Genomic DNA, 24,649 nt, shown 5'->3' on the forward strand with positions numbered 1-24,649 from the left:
ATCAAATAGGTGCCATGAATAGGTAATTCTTATTATTATCAATATAAATATTTACTTAATCTTGATAACAATAACAAATTATTGAATATTATTACTATTATTACTAGTTATCGAACTTTAGTTCCTCAGTTTATTAATCGTCATCAATAAACTCCAATCAATGTTATATATACTACTAAGTGAAGACCTTCTCTCTAATACGAGACGGGTATGTTAATAATAATATTATTATAATAGAGCATTGTTTACCTATTAATATCATATTAGTATAGAAACTAATCATTTCCATTCAAATCATGAAACCCAAAAGAAGCGTATTAGGTACAGTTCTTTAAGCAGTTGTAAATTGCACCGACGTATTTGTACGATACCTAGATACTACCAAAAAATATACGCTGATATATAAAATTTGCTGACTAAATCAATTGAGATATAATGCAGAAATCCCAGGTATCCTATCCGTCCTACTTATTACTTATATATATATACATTATAAAGTGGTTCAGAAAGCTTTGGAAGTAGGTGAGTAGGTATTATGACTTACGAATGCTCTTGACCTTCAGACATACCTTGATCATCAAAACATTCAGTCTATTTTTAGATTGCATGCGTAAAATCTGCTTCATGAAACTACTAGCGGTTGCCAGTGACTCCATCCGCGAGTAAATTTTCGATAGCATGCAGGCTATTTGTTCAGGCGATGTATTTATCATGAATATCATATCATTTATTTAATAATAGACTGGCGGCTGGGGATCCACCTTCATTCAATTTTTATCTACGGGGTATGTTAGAAAAACTTTTGCCACAGTGCCAAATTCTACCACACATCCTAGCTACCTTCTATATTTTATATGGAAAGTTTAAAATTTAAAGAAAGAGAAGGACTTTCAGACCTTCGATTCGATCTTTATGAGTGGATTTCCTATAAAATAAATAGCCTCTACCATAGCGTGTCTCTTCGAAATCATTTCGGCTGTTCCTAAGATAATAAAGCAAACTGAGTTTTGTATTAGCCTTAAAATGCATGAAATCTGTTTACCTGCCTTACTATTTTTAGTTTGTTTTCTAGCATTCGCTAATTTGGAATTAACAACCTCCATATTTTATAGTCCATGTTTTATAATAACGCAATGAGAAATGTCATATCGTTACAAGAGAATAAAGTCAATAATCTAAATCATAATAGGTGGTTGTGCTAACTGCTACCGGTATAATACTTAACCAGTTGCGGGGTCAAATGTCATTCGCATCGTTTAAAAACTGGTAGCGACTGGTAACTAATCAAGAACGGGTTAGAAAAAAAACTGATTGTGATGAATAGATTTCAACGCAAACTCAGCTTTTCACATCACAGTGCTGCACAGGTCTTCTCTCTTATAATATAAGGAGTAAATTATGTTCTTATTAATTAGGAAGACACGATGTATTTATCACGAATATAATTGAGGGAAAAGTGGGAAAGGATTACCGAGACTGGATTTTGTGGGACAAATAAAACGAAATGTTGGGGTGGGCACTTACAAAGAGAAAAAATAAGTTCATGGATGGAAAAGGTTAGAAAGATCTACATAAAGAGCTTAGCTCTTAAGTTAAAGAAGAATAATTATTTATCAGGTGTTAGTGAAAATTACTATGAGAAACGGCTTAGCGTGCTCTCCATAGCAAGGACGTAATATGAAGTTTAATTTGATTTTAAGTTCTATATAACCACTGCTGTGACGACATAGCACAGTATGGATGGTCCTATACTTTCTCTAAACTGAAGGCAAAGCCAAAACAGTGCGTCCAGGACCACATACCTGAAACTCACATGTATTTCCATTTCACAGATCCGCTTACGTAATAAGCTGACGTGGCGGACGCTGGTTTCGCAAGATACTGGCGAAGGCGGTGGTAAGGCGATTTACTGCGGCAAAAGCCTAGGATGGGGAGGCCCTAACCAGATGAAGGTAGCCGGTGGCCACAGATGTAACAAGACAGTGAAATAAATCCGCTAGACACAGACGTCACAAGACGATGGAATTTGGAAATTCATCGGTTGGTATAATGAAGGTGACGTTTTGAAAATAAACCGACCTCGTTGTGGAAACCTTAAAACTGATGAACGAGTGTCGAAACTACTTAAACGAGGCCATCTAACAGTTAATGAGAGGTAAAAGCTCCTTCGGATAACTAATCACCCACTTGAGCACTCGGAAATTGATAATACGTGACAAATGCTAAAATACACGTCGAAGTGCGCTTGACAGACAAAAAATATGTAGGTAACAGATAAACATGGGCGTATCATGTAGCCTGTTGGTATAAGCTATACAGTTATTCTTGCGAAACTTTTTTCGTCTTTGTAAATACACGTACTTATTAATAATTTTGCTATGGTTTTTCTTCTAAATATTGGTTTCTTCAAATATATTTCTATGTAATCATCATTTCACCAATGGATCTCGATTCCTATAAATCTGTGTAGGTACCTATGCACTGTATTCAACCTAAACAGCTCGATTTTAATGAGATTTTTTTCCGTGTCTTTGACTTCACTGGATGGTTTCAATTCATTTCGGGCCGGATAGGTGGCGTTGCGATTACATTTCAGGATTTTTTATTTACAGGGCAGGACGTCTGTCGACCCGCTAGTTAAATATGAATCCCCAATTCGAGGAAATAGTTTTTCTACCATTTAATTACCAAGCACTACAAAAGGGAATTAATGCAGTCCATCATTTTCATTGGTGTTTTGGCTTTCGGTCAAAAATGAAGAATTACTTCTTCATTTACTTACTACTGCGAAGTTTTTAAGAATTCCACACCTGGTAGGTTAAACAGGGGATAAAAGTCTGAAGAAAAGTGTTTGATTTTTAAACTTCAATTCATAAACTTGGTATTTTGACTTTTACTTGCTTTTAGTTTTGCCTGTAGCTTGCTTTTTATGACGCGATGGGTAGCCTATGTGACAAATTTCTTGATCTCAGGGGATATTAGAAAACCTACGAAACTTGTGTGTTCCTATAGGATGTGTATTTGATTAACAATTTTATTTTTATTCCTTTCTTGGCGCGTCGTTGTATATATTTTCAAGGTATTGTATACATTTCCGAAGTTTCACACAAACATTTTTCGATACTTAACATAATTATTTGATATAACACACAATACTTGGATGGCTTTATAATTTCATTCAAAGTAGAAACTTAAACTGCTTAAGAACTGGTTGTTTAGTTTAATACGATTAGGAAGCGAGCAAAGGTGAAAAATATGTGAGGGTGGTATCCAGTTCTTGGTTGTTGTTGTCGTGTCTCGTCGCATCGATCGGTCGACGGCCGGGTGTGGGTGTGGGTGGCTCCACTACATGCACATTATATTTATTACTTTTACTGAGCATACAGAAGATACTCATCCTTAATTCATATTTCCACGAAACACCTAACGGTATTGTGAGTTAAGAGGTATATGTCAATTGTCCTTACAATGTAGATTCATACATAGGTACATAGGTTAGAAAGTAGTTTTATTTTTGTTTATTATCTTTAAATATTAACACAATGAGAAAAACGTTGATTGTCACGGGATTCCTGATAGATGTGAAAAATTTAATTTAAAAATGGAATAACAAAAATAAATAGTATCGTTCATAAAATCAATAACAATATGTTATCACTTTAATGATAACAATAATTACAGAATAAATTTATTCAAGATATAAAAAAATTAATACTTGTATTGCACAAGGAAATCGAGAGCGATGGCATGATGGAACTGTTTTTTTTATTGCTTTGTTTTTGGTGTACTATAAAGTGTCTTTGATTTGATTTAATTGACGGCGAATTATTCCTTCCTCCGTGTCAATTTTGATGCCTGCTTAACTACTAAAAGCGAGCGTCTCACTCCACCTGTTCTCCGCCATTGCCATCTATTTCTATACTAATAACATAATTTGAAAAGCCTTTGTTTACTTATTTTTTTACAGATCTGTTAAGTTTGGCACAGAGATAGCTGATATCCTTAAGATGACCATAGGATAATTTTAGCCCAGAATAGCATAAGAAAACTGCAACCAACGTAACCTTTGCATGGCTTACTGAGACACCGATCTAGACGATATTTCTCTTGCAACCTTAAGGAAAACCTATGATGATTTTTAGGTAAGGAATAATAAGCTATTTTCGGAGGATTTTTATAAAACAGAAACATACGCGAGCGAAGCAGCTGGTTTAAAACTGACTTTTTTTAGAATGCACGTGCTTAAAATATACAAACAAGAATTTATTTGAGCGTAACGTAGAAGACGGAAAAAAATATCGACCTAATTTATTAAGACCATGATTAGGTCACCCATCCGGTTATCCAGCGGACGAATGATGTTTATCCAATATTGACCGTTTAATTATGCACTGTCGCAACTCGCCTACACAAATCAGACATACGCGCGAGAAGTGATAAAAAATTAGAACACAGTGGTCTGTGGTATCATTGACGTTGGCCAGACGGTCATTCTTGCTGCATGTAGATAACTGATCGCACACTTCCTAACAGACGAAGTAGATGCAAGAATCGCTATCAACAAATTTTTCAAACAAACAAAAAAAACTATCGAATTTGCCCAATGGTCTAGATATAGCTGCTGAGTTTCTTGCCGGCTTCTTCAAGTGTAGAGTCACTACACACAGACAGACTTGACGTTTCAAAATTGTTTATATTAGGCCTACTTGAAATAAATTAATTTTGAATTTTGAATTTATATAAAAGTTAGCCAGCCAGTGTTTTATTAGTAGTAGAGCTCTACAGGGGAAGTATTTACCAACATGATCATTTCAGAAGAATTACTGTGTTTTCAGAAGTGTGTTTAGAATCGCGCACTTCCGTGACAAACGCAGCAGGTGAAAAAATCGCTATCAAGTAATTTTTTTGCACACTGTAAATGGAAGCTTCTGAAGCAGCTCGTCCGGGGAACTATGCCCGTATATTGGCTAGCACGCTTCAGTTTGATGGACACAGAGCGGCAATTTGGAGGACGTGTTCCTAGCTCCATGCACTCGTCTGCTATATAGATTACCAAACTTCAGCAATTCAGGGTTTTAAAGTGATTATATTTTTTTTATGAACAATCAATAGCCTATACCAGTCCACGGCTGGACTAAAGGTAGACCAAAAGGTACGGTTGCCCATTATCCCCATGCTGCATGGGAAGATGGTTTGGCGATTGCAGGAAGATGGTAGTAGTACGACAGAAGACGCTATTCCACGTGCTCCGTAATATTTCGTCAGTCGCAATAACTTAAATTTAAAATAATGTACTATTTTCTGTTAAAAAAAAGGTTCTTGAATTATGCCTTCGTTGGTTACTACTACTGTTACGGCTTTCAGCTGCTGGCTGTTAATTGATTGGTAGCACATTATAGCAATATCATTTATCACCCAAAAGAGAGCTTTTATAGAGCGAAGGGGCATTAAGTGGCTCTTGTCTAAGTAGTTCTACAAAACGCCTTCAACTAGGTATACCTAACGAAGCCTGCCTAAGTCATCATAAACATTTTACATTTAAGTATATTTCGCAGCCTCGGACATGTTAAACATATTGTTGTGTATATGGGACATGTAAACTCGGTAACAGATTCCTTCAAACCTGATACGATATATAAAAAAGGAGTTTGTAAGATAAAAATGTTAGATACGATGTTACGAACGTTTACGCTTCCTATGCAATATTTGTTCTCCTTTAAAACTAAAGGGGTTGCCTGAAAGCGATCTTGTCTAGTCATAAGATCACCTTGTGACTTTGTTTATAACACTATGCGAAATACCCGTTAGCGGTGCGAGAGAAGATGGTAATCTTCTTTCTTTACTCTTCTCCTATCTTACTTTTTTCACGTACGCATTGTGTTCGAAAAACCACCAACCTCCAACATATCCTGCACTCTCGCTGCTTTATGATCTATATATAAAGATAGCTCAGCACCAACAAAAACATATATTTAATATAAGCTTAGTTATATAAGTTTCTGAATTACTTGCTACTTATTTGAAAAACATTTACGCTTTGGCTACCTGAATATATATAGCATATAAATAAATCGATAAATAAGTTGTTTAGATATAGGTTTACAGAGATTCATTATTTTACTATCTAGGCTTACCTTTTGTACGACGAGAGGCGTACCGAAGTCTTTACCGCCTTGCAGCCGGAAGCCCAGCGGCTGCTGGTCTGACTTGTTCAGCCGCACAGTTATTAACTGTGCCATCTGTAATTGCATTCGCATACGTTAATAATTTATTATACACCTCATACAAACCTACTTATTTGAGTTTCGAAAAATTATTCAATTAATGTCCTATATCTATATCCTTAACTTGAAAGTACTAATCAGGGCTGCAAAATATAGTTTATATTTAATATTTCATTTTTTTTACTTAAGTAAATATGTCATAAAAATTAGCTATAAATGCCTGATACAACTAGGATGATTAGATCTGTATATAATAATGAATTTAACGATTCATACCTCGGTGGGAACGCATGACCTCCTTTGGATTACATAGTTTTATGGTAAGTACCATATAATGAAAGATTTCTGTGTTTTTACCCAACGTGCTCGAAAAACGTTCTCTTCATTCTCATCCCGCATATGTTTCGTTTCTATACCGTTGTCAACTTAACTTTGTAGTTACGTTTGTTTTTTTTTAATTATTTTAAGACAAGTTCTAAAAGATTACTTTTAGTGATAAGGCCGCCTAGAACCCTAGTGCTATATCTTTGTGAATAAAATTGACAGTCGTTTTTAAAAACCTAATTCCAATTACAAAAAAGATCATAAAACGCCTAAACCCGAAACAGCTAAAAATATCAATCGTTCTACAGCAGGTATTACGTGCCCACTACTAAGGCGAAGAAATATTTCTGCAGTTCCTGTGTTTATCATTCTGTAATTCACCTATTTTTAAAATAACTGACTACAACAATTAGTATCGCAATGCAGCTTATGCCGGGCCTGGCATTTGATCGACCTAATTGAAGATTTATTTTCACTCAAAGCTTCACTGACCGCAGATTCGATAACTATTCGGACATCGCGATCCATTTAATCTCACCGAAGATCTAAGTGAGAACCAAAAGACATTAGTGAAAGGAGGCTGAGAGCAAAACTTTCGTTTATTGGTACAAGGAATAAACAATAACTAATCATTTATCAGTTTTCACAGATAGATTTCTCTCTGCGGCATCCCAAATTCCATTAGGAATCTGGCGATAGAATCTTGATTGCGCTTACTGTTTTAAGTGTTCATAGAATGCTTTGAGAATTTACCAATCTAACCCATGGATTGTAGTTTTGAATCCCAAATAAGTCTATCGAGGTCACAACAAAGTAATGTCTAGGTAAGCTTGTAATATAATTTTTTTTATTTTTTGTTTGTTATGTTATGTCAAGTTATAAAATCGGCGAGCCTAGGTGGAACCAAATAAAGTGCTGTACCCATATATGGCCATTTTTTGGTAATAATCAACGTTATAAATAATAGTAATAAACGGTAATAAATAACGAATTACTTTCGGCGATAGATATCTATTGAGGAAAATTTCAATAAATTATCATTAGCGATTTAAAAACTATTGATATAATCGTCGAAATATCTTTAGCCTATACTTTGTATTGCAGCGATAACGATATCTAATGAAGAACTCTGAGCACATCTTGATTAAATGACATAGCAGTTTGTTAATGATGCGTTTATAATACATTCAAAAGGTTCAAATGAATAACTCATAACCGCATCTTGATTAAATAACATGACGCATGACACCTATTAAAATACGGTCAAGTGCAATACGGTATTTTTTAATGTTACGCTTATAACAAATTACGAAGTAATGCTGAAAACAATTATTATGCTTTGATACCATACATAATATCGAATTTTTAAAAGTAGGCTTTCTACGTTAAATAAGTTTGCTTATTCCAAGCAAGCTTGTCTTACATATAAGGATAAATAGCCGATTCCAAGTTAACCATGATAAAAGACAGGACTTCTGTTAACGAATTCGAATAATATTATGATCAAAACGAACAACTTCAAACCCGAGAACATAAAGGATAAGAAAAGAAGAAAACTTATGAAGCAAAGGATTGAAATTCAATTGTTGCAGTCCCCATGCACAAATAGGAAATATCAATTCAAATAATAATAGGCATTAAAGAAAAGTGGACGAGCCCGCTTATCTGTATAACCTTTCGAGATCTTATCCTTATCTTCGGTAATTCAATATCCTAGTAAGGAGGATAACGATCCACACAACTGAGCCATTTAAATCGAGTTCTACCTGTAAAAGCAATCATATGCTTTTGATATTCCCTGTTAGAAGGCGATAACTAATGGTCCTGAATATTTATAATACTATATGGAACTGTAACGGCTCCGTACCTGGTCTAGTTGATATTATGGCAATAAACAACCAGCACTGATAATAAAATATACTTAAAAAGGTAAAAGCTCCAAACCTATCGGAATCAAGATATTTAAAAGATAGCGAATCCACGACTTTATCGATATGTTTACCTACGGTATAGGTACCATATGCAAACATATCGATAATTCCTATATGAAGCTAAATATCATATCATATTATATAGCCAAAGAAAATTCAGGTATATGATTTTTAAGTTTATTGGTGGCTAATTCTGATCTTATTATTATTCTCTGATTCTCTCTTGGCTTTTAATTCAGAATATTATTCTTCTACGGGATTTTCTTCAATCAAAGGAGATCTAGAATACTATTCAATCAAACTTTCTGCAAGTCGATCCGAATCACTGACTTCGGCGACACCTTTACGACTGAGTGGTATCGCGTTGATAGCCATCGCATCGGCGTCAAATTCGGATATCCAAACGAGTCAATCTCCTGATACCAGTGGCTTTGACGGGTAACCGTTGCATGATCTCGCCGCGAATCACAGCAAGATGTAAGTAGCGATAGCCTCACCGTGCCAACGCGAGTCTTCACACGACAATTAAATATATCACCATAGTGATACGAGCTCAAGATTTTTCAGCAAAATGTGGCGCTGGTACTGTCCGATACAAGTTTACATACTGCTATACACACTTGAATATGGGTCAAGTCCAACCGGTTATTGGGCTTATTGGGGTACATAGGAGGCTCTGTCTGCTTACCCGGGACTTAATATTTAGAAAGCGATACTTATACATTTATTTCATGTTACTTTTCTTTTTACAAAGGTAAAGGGATAGGTGTTATTCTGTCTCAGCCGAGACGGAGGATCTACTGATGTAGTGGACGACCAGTTTAAACATACGAAAGGCTGCAAACTATTACATGGTTCTGGGTATCAAAATTTAAAACGTCGTTTCTAAAGTATGTTCAGGCTTATGGAATCCGGTACTTGTTCTTTTGAATTTTGTTTAGGTGACTAAAGGGGACATGGTAATCGGTTAGGTACTATAACGCAACTTTACGCTGACAGAGTTTTCGCACCGTAAAATCGGGGGCGGATTAGTCGCGATAAACTCTCGCGTGGTGCTGGCGCCTTGGAGTACAGAATTAATAATAGACACACACGAAAAACAAACAGCACGCCTAAAACTGGTTGCGCAAGACGAGCATGAAATGCATGATCTTTTTTTTATTTTCACTGCATTTAATGCGACGAGATTCTGAAAGACATTCTCCAACCTTGCGGAATTAATATCCACCAATCAAAAGGTCGAGACGCTGTTCAACTAACACTCTTGCATCTCCATCAATTCATGTCAATTTATAAATAATATAAAGCCATAAATACCAAATTAAACTGGTCGGTTATTGTTAATGATACGCGATTCATTCGACCACTTGAAAGTTGGTATTGTCGATGTTTCATAAGTGATTTCTTCAAAAAGAAGTGCCTATAGTAAGTAAAGGTACCATTACTAATACTATAAGCTCGCAATAATTATTATAACGAACTCGAATTCGAACATCTCATCAATCAAAAGGTTTTTCAAGATCTTTGAATGAAAGGAATGAATAGATATTATATTCGACACTAAGAAGTCGAATACTACACGCACATTCCTATACCAACTGTACGTTCTGTGCTTACACCTAAAACAAGCATACACCTATAAAATATGACATTGCTCACAGCTTTCACTCAATTTTTTAAGCTAATCCAATAATAAGTTGATGAAAAACGATATGATAGAGTCTAAAAAATTGTAAATACTAACATTGTAAATACTAAATACTGATAACAAGAAAGCTAAAAAGTGAAAGAATAGTACATTTGTTTCACATTTTAGAAAAGAAAGAAAAGTTCTGATAAAACTTATTTAAGTTAAACTTTTCCTGCAACATAGTAACAAAATAGGTTAGAAAGTTCGTGTATTTTGGGAATTTTAGCGACAACTTTGTAAAATGTTTTCCAATTTATTCCAAACAACACTATATTGTTTTATTATATTGTTCGTGTTCTCTAGGCCTAATACAAGCACTTTTGAAAAGTTTTTCTGTTTGACTCTTCAACTGTAACGGTTGGGAAGGTAAATTCTACCAAAAGGAAGCCGGCAAGAAACCTTTTTCAAAATCAGAATTTTTACTACTAGGTACTTACTTATTGCAAGTGATAAAATTACACCCTTATTTCTTTATTATATCGATCTCTAATATTAAAGTAACTCAAAATGGTAAAGAAAAGAAGCTTTAAAAAAATTAATCACATACATTCACATAAATAAAAGGTAAGAATCACTCAAATTAATAATTCTTACTTATTTATTTCGATGTGGACGCTACAAATAACTAGTGCCAATGTCATTTCTCGCGGTCGGTTGTGATTGAACGCAGCGTCTCTGTAGATAAGTGCGAATGCCTTATCTCAAGAATGCAATCTAATTTCTTTAGTCATTCTTATGCTTTCATTAGACACATCATATTATTCGTTAATACCGCATTGTTAATTCAATTGTTAGAATGTTCGATTAATACTACTATGACCTGGATTAGTTTCCCCGGTCGGGCGAAAAATTGTTAGATTGGATTGTCAAAAATTTCTCCACTAAATAGTTAGCTAATTCACGTAGCCTAAATATTTTTTTCGTATTCTAGTACCATTGTATGCGTTATTTTAATTAAAGATAGACGGTTAAAATTACCAAAGTATATGCATCCTGTATTAAGGTTTGATGTATAACTTAACAACACGTGTTATGTTTTCCTCCAGAGAGGACGAAGTTCGACCTAATAAGACTTACTGATAGTCGTTCGTTAATTGTTCTTGACAATTGGTTGCCTAATTTGAATCCACTATCATAGTGGCCTCGTTGTTGAATGCCAGACCAGAGCCAAACGTATTCAGTAAACATTTATATGAGTCAATCGATTCCTGTTGCGTTCGGTATCATACGCTAAAACAGCAATAGGTTTGTGTCGCAACTGAAATCTTCCGAAACGATGACTTGTGCGATTTCTTTTATATTTCACGTAACATTCTTAGAAATAGCGATGTCTACATCGACGGCTCTATTGACGTACGCATTTGATTATACCGGATTGTTATTCATGCATTAATCGATGACGTCACGCGTATGAGTAACCACGAAACACCGCGGTCGGGTGTCGCGCGAGATTACCTCAGCATTTGGTGAGATGGACATTTCTTTGTTGGTCGTAAAAAAGAGGTCACACGAAATATTTTAAAAGGTGATAAAGTAAAATGAAGCCCAGTTAAGCGTACGTTTTGGTAAGCAATAATGAAAATTATTGCTTTCATTCCTTTTTATATTTATCTATCTACTGCAGTTTTGTTTTACGCATATACAGAGAGTACATAGTTTACGTACTGTATTTAATGTACTGTATAGAGACTCTCATAGGTGTGAACCGTTTAAATATTTCATCATCATAATAAAATCAACCGATAGACGTCTACTGTTGGACATAGGTCTCTTGTAGGGAAGTTCCAAATTCAACGGTTTTGTGCCGTTTTCGTCCAACTAATTCCTGTGGAAAACTGCTTAAACACTAACGAAAATAGAATCGAATCTAATTATCGAAGATAGTTTTTGAAATGACATGAGCCATAAATAACGCAATAAAATAAGAATTTTTATTCCTGTAAAAGTTAACCCCTGACTGCTATCTCACTTGCTGGTAAGTGATGATGTAGTTTTAAGATGTTAACGTACTTAACTGTTAGGTACAGCAGTTATATAAACCCATGTATCTATAATCGTTTTCTATCGGAACGCTAACGACAAGGTGGCAACTAGCCACAACAGGAGAAAATAAAAAATAAAAAATTGACAAATTGTCCTGCCAGGGATCGAACTCGGGACCTCTCACTTAAAACACAACGCTCACCGCTGCGCCAGGTAGGTTGTCAAAAGCATTTCCCACTGAAGACAAAACTTTAATCAGGGGTAAAGTATTTTTATTTTCTGCTTTAGACATAAAATAAACATTTTACGGTACATATTGTGGCATTGGCAAAACATCTCAAAGTTAATGTCGAGACTGCTCGTCCTAAAATAGGTTTTTTGGCAAGCGGTGACCAAGTAGGCAGTTACCAATTTAGCTAAAGTAATTTATATTTTAACGACTTGGTGTTAAACTAAATATTCACACCTCAGCATTGTGGGCACGCATGAACTCGAGGGTTGCGTGGGAGTGGTTCCTTAACCACAAAATAAACAAACTTGCCGTTAGGCTCAGTGCCCCAATTGACACGTGAATAAACCCTTTCTCTGTTTGCCTTATTTTTACAACAGATTATCATCCGGCTTCTAACAGAGAAGGTTATATAAAGAATACAATTTTTATTTTATTTTTATGCTGCTGGCTCCATGAATTTATAAATCTGAACCAATTTTGATACTTAGTTTATTTTTTTCAAATTTAAAATGACTTGCCGTCTTGTTGGATTCATTTTAGACCTTAAGCACGGCTAGCGGCTAAAGACATTTTGTCCACGGGGAAAGAACAAAATGTTTATCATCTCCCTCGCGGTCCTCCAATCTCCGAGCCTTTGCGCACGGCCCGGGTGGAATAATATAGATACGAGTTTTCCCTGATGTCGTGTTTTGGCAGGTGGACAAATGAATTTTATGCCTTTTCAGTGAATAAATTGGGAGGATATCTTTGTCACCTGCCTCTAAGGAGGCTACCGGTGCTTTTAGGTATATCTAGGTCTGAACTCTTCAATGAATAGGAACAAATCCATAGTGGAATAATTTACTAGGTAATCACGTAAACTTATAATCAATCGTTAAAAGTACCTTCCTAGGCAGACAAGACTGGAATGGAATTCCGTTAGTTTTTTTTTTACTCAATATTTTTTTCTAATTTGTTTTCAGTTTAAAAAGTTGGCACGCGGCGCTGATGTCATTGCTACTATTATAATTACGATTCACGTACGTGTGCCGAGTGAGTTTGCCCAGCTGCGGCCTTCAGAGGTCGCGGGCGGCTCCGATGACAACAGACTTTTAATCTTACCAATACAAAGCATTCAGGCTTTCACTGATAACTCCGATCGGAGATTGTTACCTTTGATTGCGTACGAGACAAACGCATATTGCATGTAGCCAGAGTCCAGTTCAGATGGCGCAATCATTGGCGTCAGTTGCACTCTAGTATACCTACTCTTCATAAAATTACCACGTTCACAATCGTTTTCGTTTTCGAATATCGAAGCGCTATACCGTCTGTTTCTGCGAAAAGCGCTGATAGCCCAGTGGGAAGCGGTGTTAGCCCTACTGCCCTAGGTACAGGTTTGCCTATTTAACGGATAACAGACGACCATTCTGACGGAGTTTCTATTATGACTTGCGACCAAATAGCTTCAATAAAAGAGTACCAAGTAATCAGCCTGATATAACAAATATAGCTAAAATATCCGTGGCCGGTTTATGGATTGTCAGCTTTCGACAGTTGCATTAAGAAACGTTTAGGCAAACGCATGGACCGCCAGGTTCATCCGATATGTCTGATGTCCTTATCGTTTATGAACAACGCTGTTGAGTTGTAAATTCCGTTAAAACCACAGATTTTTAACTAACTAACTATTCGCTAGGAGTTTGGTTACATTTTACTCTGCCGTTAGAGTTTTGATACTCGAAATCGATACGATTGTGGGTGTGTAAATTTCGTACTAAGGCACGTAACAGCATTCAAAGGTAACTGAGACGTGGCGCCATCGAAATTACGCTATTTTTATCTTGCCGGGACCTCGAAATATTAAAGGGAATTGCCTCAATGCCACAATATTTATGAAAATGCATTCGTGTTAAAAAAATCCATTTATTTTGTTCCTTCATAACATTTCAGGCAAGAAAACGCTGTGTTTGGTTATTAACGCAAATATTTTTTTATTGGTATGTCTATGTAGCTATCGATGGTTGCTATCGATTGTAACGTATTTGATTTGTTAAGCTTATCAAACTTGGAATGTGCATGCATCAAATCCACTTGAAATGCTCCAAATGAAAATGCACTTTCCATTTTTTTAATAGCCATAACTCAATCACACGAAGGTTAAATGTAACACCACCCTACCATAGATATAATCTTTCTTAACACCGCAAAATATGTTTCCGTACATTATTTGTTTCAGGACCACTTTGACCGGTCCCCCTTTAAATAGTGAGTCAGGCAAGCCATTAAAGAACTGCATTCATGCAGCTTCGTAAATATCATCTGCAAACTAATTAACCAACTTTTTTTACCCAGCCTTATCATGTTTACTTTACCGAGAGCCTTTGTAAATATTAGTTAAGGCTATTGGCACTTTTTCATTGGTTGATAGGAAACGCAATTGCAGTGCGGACAAAAGCATGCTTTTAGCCAGCATTATGCGATTTAGACGGCCTGCTAAGTGTCCAGTTTTAAGAAAGAGTGACTACTCTTTCAGAGTACAGAACAAGAAGAAGAAACACTTTATTGCACGTATAACATACAGGAAAAGAAACAGTAAGGAGTATACAGTACACAATGTAGACATCTAAAGGCGGCCTTATTGCTGCAAGCAATCTCTTACAAAGTTACAACCTTTGTAGATAGGACTTACAGCAAGAGAACGGGATAGTGCCAATAGACAGACAACAGACACAGAGTACAGAGTATGTAGTTAAATAGATTTATTGTTTAACTACATACTCTGCGTAAGATTTGGCTTAAGTAAATAGTCCATATGATGATAAGTGCAAATCCATTGAATGAATGAATACACTTGTATTGTACACCACATAAACATATAAATTCATTCATTCATCAGTCTTATAGCGACTGTAATTAAAAAAAAAATATAATTCCTCCAAGTGTAGGTAAAAACACTAATAAAATTATAAAATTCATTGGTCTTTACCGTGCATTCTGTATATTAACATGATCGAACCACTAAGGAAAATCCTACCATGTTGTGTATAATCGACTTATCAACCATTGGAAATGCATCTGAATCGTAATTATATTTACAGGTTTATAGGAAACTGTAATAAATACGGTTAATGTAGTTAACTACATATCCTCGAGTTTCGAAAGGAGGGTAAAAATTCTTTCTGGGTATTTTGAGTTTCCTCAGTCGACATTATCGTGACCTCGTATTATTTCTGTAACCGTAGGCGGTAACGTAAACTTGGCACTTCGCACACGTCACTCCGAGTCCGACGCAGGCGCGAATCTCCGTGAAATCTCTCCTGAATTACACACATTACAGCTTTCAAATTGGATAACAAATTGTATAATCTTGTGTTAATGTCAATAACCCCCAAAATGCAATGTAAAAAACCTTGGTGGGCAATTTATAGAGCGGTTGCGAAACAGTTGGCGGGAAGCCATACGACGATACTGATGCTCCACGGCTGGACGCCTCGTTGATAACACTTCTTTGAAATCGCTATCTACCCCATAGATAACGTTACATCTGGAGGTAATGTTCGCTATTCAAATATATTATGTATCTTTTCAATTGACCGGATTCGATTTCAGAACGTTGCAAACTAAAACGCGACCTAAAATGTACGTGAACCTGCCCCTTTCCCCTTTTTTTGCAGTGTATAGTTATAGTTTCCTAAATATAGTAACTTTATGATTAATCCCAATTTTTTTTAATTAAAAAAGTAAATGTAATAATAGTATTTGTGTTTGAACTGTAGTTATTTCTAGTATTCGTTGTTTGAGATCGAGTTTATGATATATACGAAACGCCGCAGTTAGGTATAAAACTAGGGTTAAATTGTTTGTTACTGAGGGTAAAAATGTACCTTCATATCCATTAACTACAGGGCAGGAGTCTCCTCCCAAAAATGAGAAGAAGTTCCGGACGTAGTCTTAAACGCTAGTGCGGATTGGTGTACTCCAAACTGCACACACCTTTGAGAGCATTATGGGGAACTCTCAGGCAAGCAGGTTTCCTTCACCTTTGTAGCAAGTGATAGTTTGGATTGCTCAAAACGCACATAACTTAGAAAACCTAGAGTTGCTTGCTGGGATTCCAACTCGGCCCCCCGAAAGTTTAGTGGAACTGCAACCCACTGGGTTTTCGCCCTCGTTGGTACATAAATTTTAACACGACGTTACAATACATATATGTTTAGGTTTGCCCGCATGATTTCCAGCCCTACAGATAACAAGGCGTACAACAGGCGTCTCTTATAACACCCCTTTGTGTTTTGTTCGTCTCAAAAAAAAACGATTATGTTTAAGGCGAAACACAGTCTTTTTGTCCTGACTTCACGCCCTAACTAAGAAACGAATCGACTTGATATTTGGCATAGAGTTAGTTGAAAGGATGGTGAGCAACAAAGGTTACTTATTTATTCCAGGTAAACAAACGGGGTTTATATACTACTATTCTATAAATGGGTCAAGCCCTGAATTCTATAAGGAAAAATTAAACGATGTTACCAATCATTAAAATATGTGGATGCCAACACGGTTGTTGCACACAATACCATGACATACACGTAGCTATAGCTACAAGTTATAAAATAAACTAAGTATTGTTCCAGACGAGGACTTGGCTTACGACCTAAGAATGAGCAAAACGGATGTGCACGATTGATCCCGGTGCCATATTGGCATGTTTATGAATGGCACGCTCATTCGCAACTGAATGCACTCTATTCAATTTACTCGTTGGCTCTCTCGCCTCAGACTTAATGCACTTTTATGGCAGAAATTGTAAAAGGAGTTTGAACAATAACGAAACGAGTGATGTAAAATTGAGTGGCGTAATGCTGACCAGCGTAATAAAATCCTTTTTAGGTTCGCGGTTAACCATTTTTATAAATTACTATATTCGTTACAATAACTTTTTGGCGACCTATCTGGCGCAGTGGTGAGCGTTGTGGTCTAATTAGTTGGACATCCAGGGTTGCGGCCTGGCAGAAAATTTTCTCTTGACCTTGGGAGGCGTGATCGTGGCTAGTTATCACCAGAACAACAATGCCGTTCCACGAAGCGATGACAATGCTGCGTAACAACCAATTAGAGGTATGGATTTCGTATACCTGCCATACCCCGAACTGTTTAGCCCGCTACCATCTTTGACTGCATAGTCCTTACCACCAGGTAAGATTGTAGTCAAAGGCTATTTTGTAATGAAACAATAACTAGGCACGGCTAAAGACTCCTACCAGACCAGACCAGACGAAATTCAGAAATTATAAAGTTTTTCCCCGGCGGAGCTCGAACCCGGGAACTCCCTTGTCAGTCCACAGCGCTCATCACTGGGCCAGGAAGGTGGTCAAAGACCACGCTACTTTAAGGTTTAATTATTTATTGATCATCTCATGTTTGTAAAATAAACACTATAAGGTGGTAGAGTCACTACAAACAGACAGACTTGACGTTTCATAAGTGCTTATATTAGGCCTACTTGAAAGAAATGAACTTTGAATTTTAAATTTTTTTTTAAAACCCGTACGGTTTACGCAAATAATCGCACGGCACGGGTTTCAAGGCACGGGTGTGAACATAACTAACCTAACTTCGAGCTGATTCCTTAGCCAACCTACTTACGTATTACAAAAATATAATTGGACTCATAACAAAGGGAAGGCTACCCACGCGTTGCATGGGCTATGATACAGTTATGAGTAATCTAAACCCTGGCCCTGGCCAGCCGAGACGACCTCTGAGCCTCTGACTCACCAACCGATGATTATGGTAACAAAAAATATTAAAAAACCTCACGGCATTCGGCACATCTGTCTGCTAAAAAGTGTGCAGGAACTTGAGGCAATATAAAGGAAAAATGTAACCTTTTAAATAAAGGTAGGTCGGGTAGGTATTTTAGTCCTATTTCTTTGTTTAAGGAAACCTCCAAGTGCAATTACTCATTAGTTAACATAACAAAATTCTTTAAAAAGTCAATAAAAAGTTTTAAAAAAAATTGCACGTATATTTTTAAACAAAGTTTACCTGCAAGTGATTGCTCGCAATCACAATTGCAACAATAAACTCTCGTTCGATCTTCTGTTCTTATGTGTTCTCTGTTTTTTTTTCACTACAAGTTAGCCCTTGACTGCAATTTTAACGGGTGATACCCGTTAATTTATTGCATTGATGATGACCCATTGATGATGCAGTCTAAGACGGTAACGGGCTAACCTGTTAGGAAGTAAGTATGGAAGTTATATTAAATACGTACCCCTAATCGGTTTACGGAACCGAACGCTAAATCGCTTTACGGGACGTCTATGGTGGAAACTAGTCAAGGTCGATGCCTCCCTCCATACCAGACCATTTGCCCCCGCTGCGGATTGAACCCGGGCCCTTGTCACCAGGCTTTATCTCATGAATCGTTAAAGTTAGACAGTTGACATTTTCACAGATGATATATTTTTGTTGCAACTATAACAACAAATACTTACTAAAAACAAGTATTTAAGGGGGCATGGCCCAAACAACGGCCATGATTTTTTTTGCTTTTTTTATATACTTAATGTTCCGCACATTTCGCTTCGTGCGTAAGTCCCACTCGGACGGTTTTTTAACTTGATAGGAAAGCAGGTTTAGTATCAATGAAGTTAAACATAAAATAACCTAACCAAATTTAATGTTGCAGGGCACCACCGATAAGGTCTTTGGTTATATAGGTCAAAGTAAGTTTTGTAGGTAGACACTAGCACGTATTGGATACCTAATATCAACAGGTGTGTTCTTCCTTCTTTAAATAAACTATATTTTTGTATTTCTATGCTACAAGGTCCGAGTACTAAGAAATGATTGAACATGCGTCGCTTCCTCAAACAGAAAACACGTTTACGAGATACACAAACTATACCTACCTAAACACAAATAAAATAATCGGCCAATGTAAATGACTCATACGTACCTACTTACGTAGTAAATAACTCAGGTAGTTATTCAAACTTAAAGATATAGATTGTTCTTTTCATCAACAGTCAACACTGTTGTGGAGATAACTTCTCTGACCAGTAGGGCTAGCACACACACCGAGAGAAAATTATGTCTACCTATTACGGGGAGATTATTTTCTCGCGGCGCGCATGCAATGCCGTACAGGTCTTGGATACTGGTTACCGGTTTAGCAAACTTTTTGGAAACTAAAATATTACGGACTCTACTAGTTATGATTCAGTACATCCGATAGTAGGTCCGAAAACCGACCTAGTAGGTGAAAATATTAATTAATTCAATTACTCTACCTTGCAATAAGAGTATTTAAGTTCCTACCTTTTTAAATAACATTTAAAAATCTCAGAATATTAAAATATTAAATTTTAAAAGGTCATATTGCCGTATGGATTATGCTAAATAAAGTACCAAAACAGTAAAAGTAAATATTTTTAATAACTTTATAAAAATAAAATCTTTTAATAGAAAGGTTTTAAACTACCTACCACAACTTCTCTTGACAACATAATTATAAATTCCTTGCACATGTCATATAGGTAATTAAATTGCACATAACGTAACTTGTTTACGTATATAAAAGGAAAACTCAAGGTTACTCAACATGTGCAACAAAATGTATTTACAATATATCCGTTTTGAAACTAGGTTAATAGCTCAAACGACGATCGGAAAAAGTTCAAGTTGCCATCTTTGATGTCCATTAGTTTTGCAGGTGATACACTAATTCTTCAGGAAATTTTACATCAAACAAAATTATTAGCTGAAGTACCACCCAGCGTTTTATCCTTGTGGAATATTTTTAATTATAAGGCTAGGCCACCTCTGCACCCTAGCATTAAATACTATTACTATTTTTCTTGTGTTTTTCCAATTGCGTTGTGTTGAAATAAAGTTTTTCTATTCTATGCTATTCTAATACTGAATATCTATTTATATATATTACGCGTAGGTACCTGCATCCACAAGGCCACTGGGACTACCATAAAGGTAATTAGTAAAGCCAAGACGTAGGTACCAACATAGTTTAATAATATCCTTGCTAGTAGCGTATAATGTACTCTTTGTGAAACAAATAATTACAATAGTAAAGCCTATTACAATCTCAATTACCTGCCCATTTTTGGGTTTGGGAATGTCCCCGATTCATAAAAGTAGGCAAAAACTAACGAATTCTAAAAACTTTATTCTAGAACATGTTTAGACAGTTGTTATAAATACGAGCATCTTTCATTGGCTAATAAAATATTAGCATAAAACTGATATTAAGGTGCAGGCTGAATTATATAATCAGAAATTTGCATTTAATGTTTTTATTTTAAGCTTAAGCTTGCTATTTTATTTTGATAAGGAAATTAATAACTTAATAAATATTAAGGTAGGACCTTGGAAATACATATATATTATGTATATACAAAATAACCTTCCGGTTTTATCGTTATTATAATCTCATTTGTCCCATTGCTTGACATATGATTTCGTGTAAACATATAGCTAGAGTCTTTAACCTGACATAGGGTTCGTTGGTCACTGGAGTGGAGATTATGGAGCTGAGACCGAACACGCCGATTTATTTTATTATCAGGCAAAGATAAAGACCAAAATCGGACCTTGAAAGACCGCCTCATCCAATTTAGATATCTATCCGTAGTTCCTAATGTACTTTGTACTTTTTCTGTGATTTCGTGTAAATTAATTGGTACAAAAAGTCTATAATTTATTTTTATATTATTGGTATATAAACTCAAATTAAAATAACTTTATAGTAGTTATCTATTGATACCCAGTCAATGTTAATATTATAAGATGTAGCCAGTGCAATCATCGATAAGCGAATGTATTGTATATTCGCTCAACATAGAGAAAAACCAATAAAACCGCAACATTAACAATTACCCAGGCTATAATTATTTGCCCGTCTATTCGTAAATCATCTAACATTATCATATTACATTTTATTTAATGGCAGACAGATTATTTTTATTCCTCTTAAGAAGGAATTAATAAAATAATTACATATTCCTTTTAATAAATTGCCTGATGACGTTTATATTAAAAATACACAGAAAAATCTTATATCCAATCTTATATTAAAAATAAAGGTGAAATTTTAAAACTTTTTTATAAATATAGTTTGAACTAATGTTAAAAGCAAACTTATTTATGCAATTCATTTTTAACCGACCGCAAAAAATGGGGAGGCTCTTAATCCTTCCGAATCTTATTTATTTAGCCTTAGGTACAAAGATTCCGAAAACAAGATTTCGTTATTTAAACTTGTAACTGTATTATACCTTAATACTACAGAAACCTTTCAGTGCACATGGACTGTCCTTAACTGACCTCTTTAATAAAATTGCCATTGATACAGGGAAATATTTTAGAATAAATAAACAGAACTGGTGATATACGGGAATGTTCAATCTCAAAACACATAAAACGATATTTGCTATAGCGATAACAAATGTAACTACGCAGTAAGGAGTAAGTCTATCAATTAATTTACATAAAGATGATATACATATAAGTCGCCACTAGGTTTGCCATATCGGTATCTGTAATTTTATGGCGAACCTACTATATTAAGGGCTACTACTAGCAGCTAACATACAAGTTGATATGTTAACAATAGTCCTTATTTTCTTATTGAAGGCTGTCCTAAGTAAAGATAATTTCATTTTACGCGATTTGTTAAAAACAACACTATTAAAAAAGGCCGATTCTCACAAGTTTCTTTCTTATAATTGTAATACGTATCTACTTAATGGAAATTTATATAAATTTCAAGTATTTTCAGTCAGGAGAATACTATAATTTTAGGGCACTACTTAAAATTAATTCATTACATATGTAAAAGTGAACATACGATTCGATTTTAAGTAAGGAAAATATAACAAATTAGATAATTATCTACTAAGAACAATCCTATAACTGAGGTGGTAAAAAATATGTGTAGTAAGTATATTTACTAACCAGTGACATATTTCAGAACAGGAAAGTTTCCCGTGGAATATATTATATGATAGTTAGCTATACTTTAGTATACCTATTTATGAAAGCATATGTATGTAATGCCTGTTGTAGTTTCCATGGTCAGTATTTATAAACATGGTGCATCTCTTTAGATTTGCATTTCCTATTTCCTCATCACCCTTTGTGATTAACAAAGAAGAAAACTCCCATCGATGAGTACTAAATTATTTGTCGACACCAAAATAAGGAGTAGGTTTAATTCAATGTACTGCTATGTACTGCTACTGCTTACTGATTAGATCTCAGAGAAATGTGTTTACTTGAACGATTTGCATGATTATTTTTTAATTTAGTAACGAAAGCAATTGATTAGGTCCCATTCAACGAACACCGAATTTTATTTTGAGTTACAATTTAATCAAATAACAGAGCAAAACAAACGATCCGATAACAGAGCAAAACGAACGGCCTATTAAATAGCTCGCTTTTTACAGTTTCTCAAGCCTACCGGACAACGTACCTATATGTAGAGTTGGTACGTCGATCTGTTAAAATTGATTGTACGTGTACCAACAAAACCAATTTGCCTCTTCTGAATTTACTTTTCTTTTCATTTCTATTTTTTATTAGGTTTAGTAAGTAAACTGTACCTACGCATCTAACGGACGAGGCGAAAAATTTGTTGTCCAAAATGTTTTAACTAAATTCGAAAACAAATATCTACTAATTTAATCAACAAACTAAACCATGTAAATATTAATGTAAATAAAGCAGATTTTAAATCTCCTTAGATCTTTCAACGTACAAATAATAAGTAGAAGAAGAAGAAGAAGAAGAAACACTTTATTGCACGTATAACATACAGGAAAAGAAACAGTAAGGAGTATACAGTACACAATGTAGACATGCAAAGGCGGCCTTATTGCTGCAAGCAATCTCTTACAGGCAACCTTTGTAGATAGGACTTACAGCAAGAGAACGGGATAGTGCCAAGAGTGTTGATAGATATACATAAATACCAAAATGTAAAGATACAAATACATATATAATTTAAATAAATATACGTAATATATAAAATATACCTACCTGATATATAAATAGAAAATATACATAATATATATAAATATATAAGTACTTTAATGTAGATTTAAAACATAAAAAAAAAGAAATGTTGGAACCACCAGGTGAGATTGCAGTCAAGTGCTGAATTGTAGCGGAAAAAAAACAAAAAGAAAAGATACATAGGTGTTCAGAATAGTTAAACATAAATAGTAAAACATCGAAAATACAAAGGACAACGAGACAACTTAACACACATACCAAACTATGAAAATATTAATCAAAATATAGCAGAATAAAAGCTATCCACGCGAGATATGTAAGTATTACAAGATCAAAAGGTTTGCAAGTATGAACGTTTTAAAATTCCCTTTAGTTTGGGCCGTTGCACTCTGGCTCGGGACTCGTCTAACCGGCCCACTATCAGTCCGCGGTTCGATTCATCGCGCTTGCCCGTGGCCAATGCCGGGATATCAGAAATCGTAACTGCAGGCCATATTCAAACCCAATGCCATGAAACTCGCAACTACACTGAAGACCATAAACCTAGATAAGATGCTATGTAAAAGCAAGCTGCAGGACACTGGTTAGGGACTCTGGAGTCTGGACATACTTGATCGTAACTAACTCTAATTCATACTTATATTATAATAAATAATTGCAACCTGCGGAGTTTCTTGACGGCTTCTTCTCGGTAGAAACTACGTTCCGAACCGGTGGTAGAGTCGCTACAAACCGACTGACTTGACGTTGCAAATGTGCTTAGAAAATTATGTATTGAAATAAATGAATTTAGAATTTTTTTAAAGTGTTTCTTTTTGTTTATTTGTTACCTTTGTTCGGCCTTACCATTGCACCTGTCTTGTAGACAGAAATGGAATGTTTTCTACCCCGGAAAAGCACCAGTTTTCTAAAGGATTTAGAAATGAAAAGTTTTTGTTACCTATGCACGGATTCGTAGCTAAACCAATCTTGGCTAAATTGACATCCTGGATACGAAATATTTATCGAGGGGAAACTAACTGTAAGTTAAATAAAGTCAGGTTTTAGATAATGAACATAAGGTTAATATTTCCAACATTTTTTTTACCATTTATTATGTAATGTTTTAATTATTTTTAAATGCAGCGGCATATAGAAATAGATCCTCTAAATCACCCTGCACGCATTTTTCGCTCCGTCCACTGTGAGGATACAATCGATCCTGAGAATCGTCTCAGAGTCAAAGTCAAAGTCAAAAATATCTTTA

At 35.4% G+C, this 24,649-nt stretch overlaps 1 protein-coding gene across 7 annotated transcripts in view; it reads right to left on the minus strand.

The window, feature by feature from the left end:
• LOC120625744 (PDZ and LIM domain protein Zasp) overlaps positions 1-24,649 on the minus strand; it is a 60,666-nt gene that overhangs the window by 34,369 nt on the left and 1,648 nt on the right. For all 7 annotated transcript variants that reach the window (XM_039892922.1, XM_039892919.1, XM_039892924.1 and 4 more), the window contains exon 2: positions 6,135-6,239. In XM_039892922.1, coding sequence (XP_039748856.1) covers positions 6,135-6,239 — 105 coding nt within the window. The remainder of the gene's footprint in view (positions 1-6,134; positions 6,240-24,649) is intronic.

This window comes from Pararge aegeria, chromosome 8, assembly GCF_905163445.1.
Source record: "Pararge aegeria chromosome 8, ilParAegt1.1, whole genome shotgun sequence".
Classification (NCBI taxonomy): domain Eukaryota; kingdom Metazoa; phylum Arthropoda; class Insecta; order Lepidoptera; family Nymphalidae; genus Pararge; species Pararge aegeria.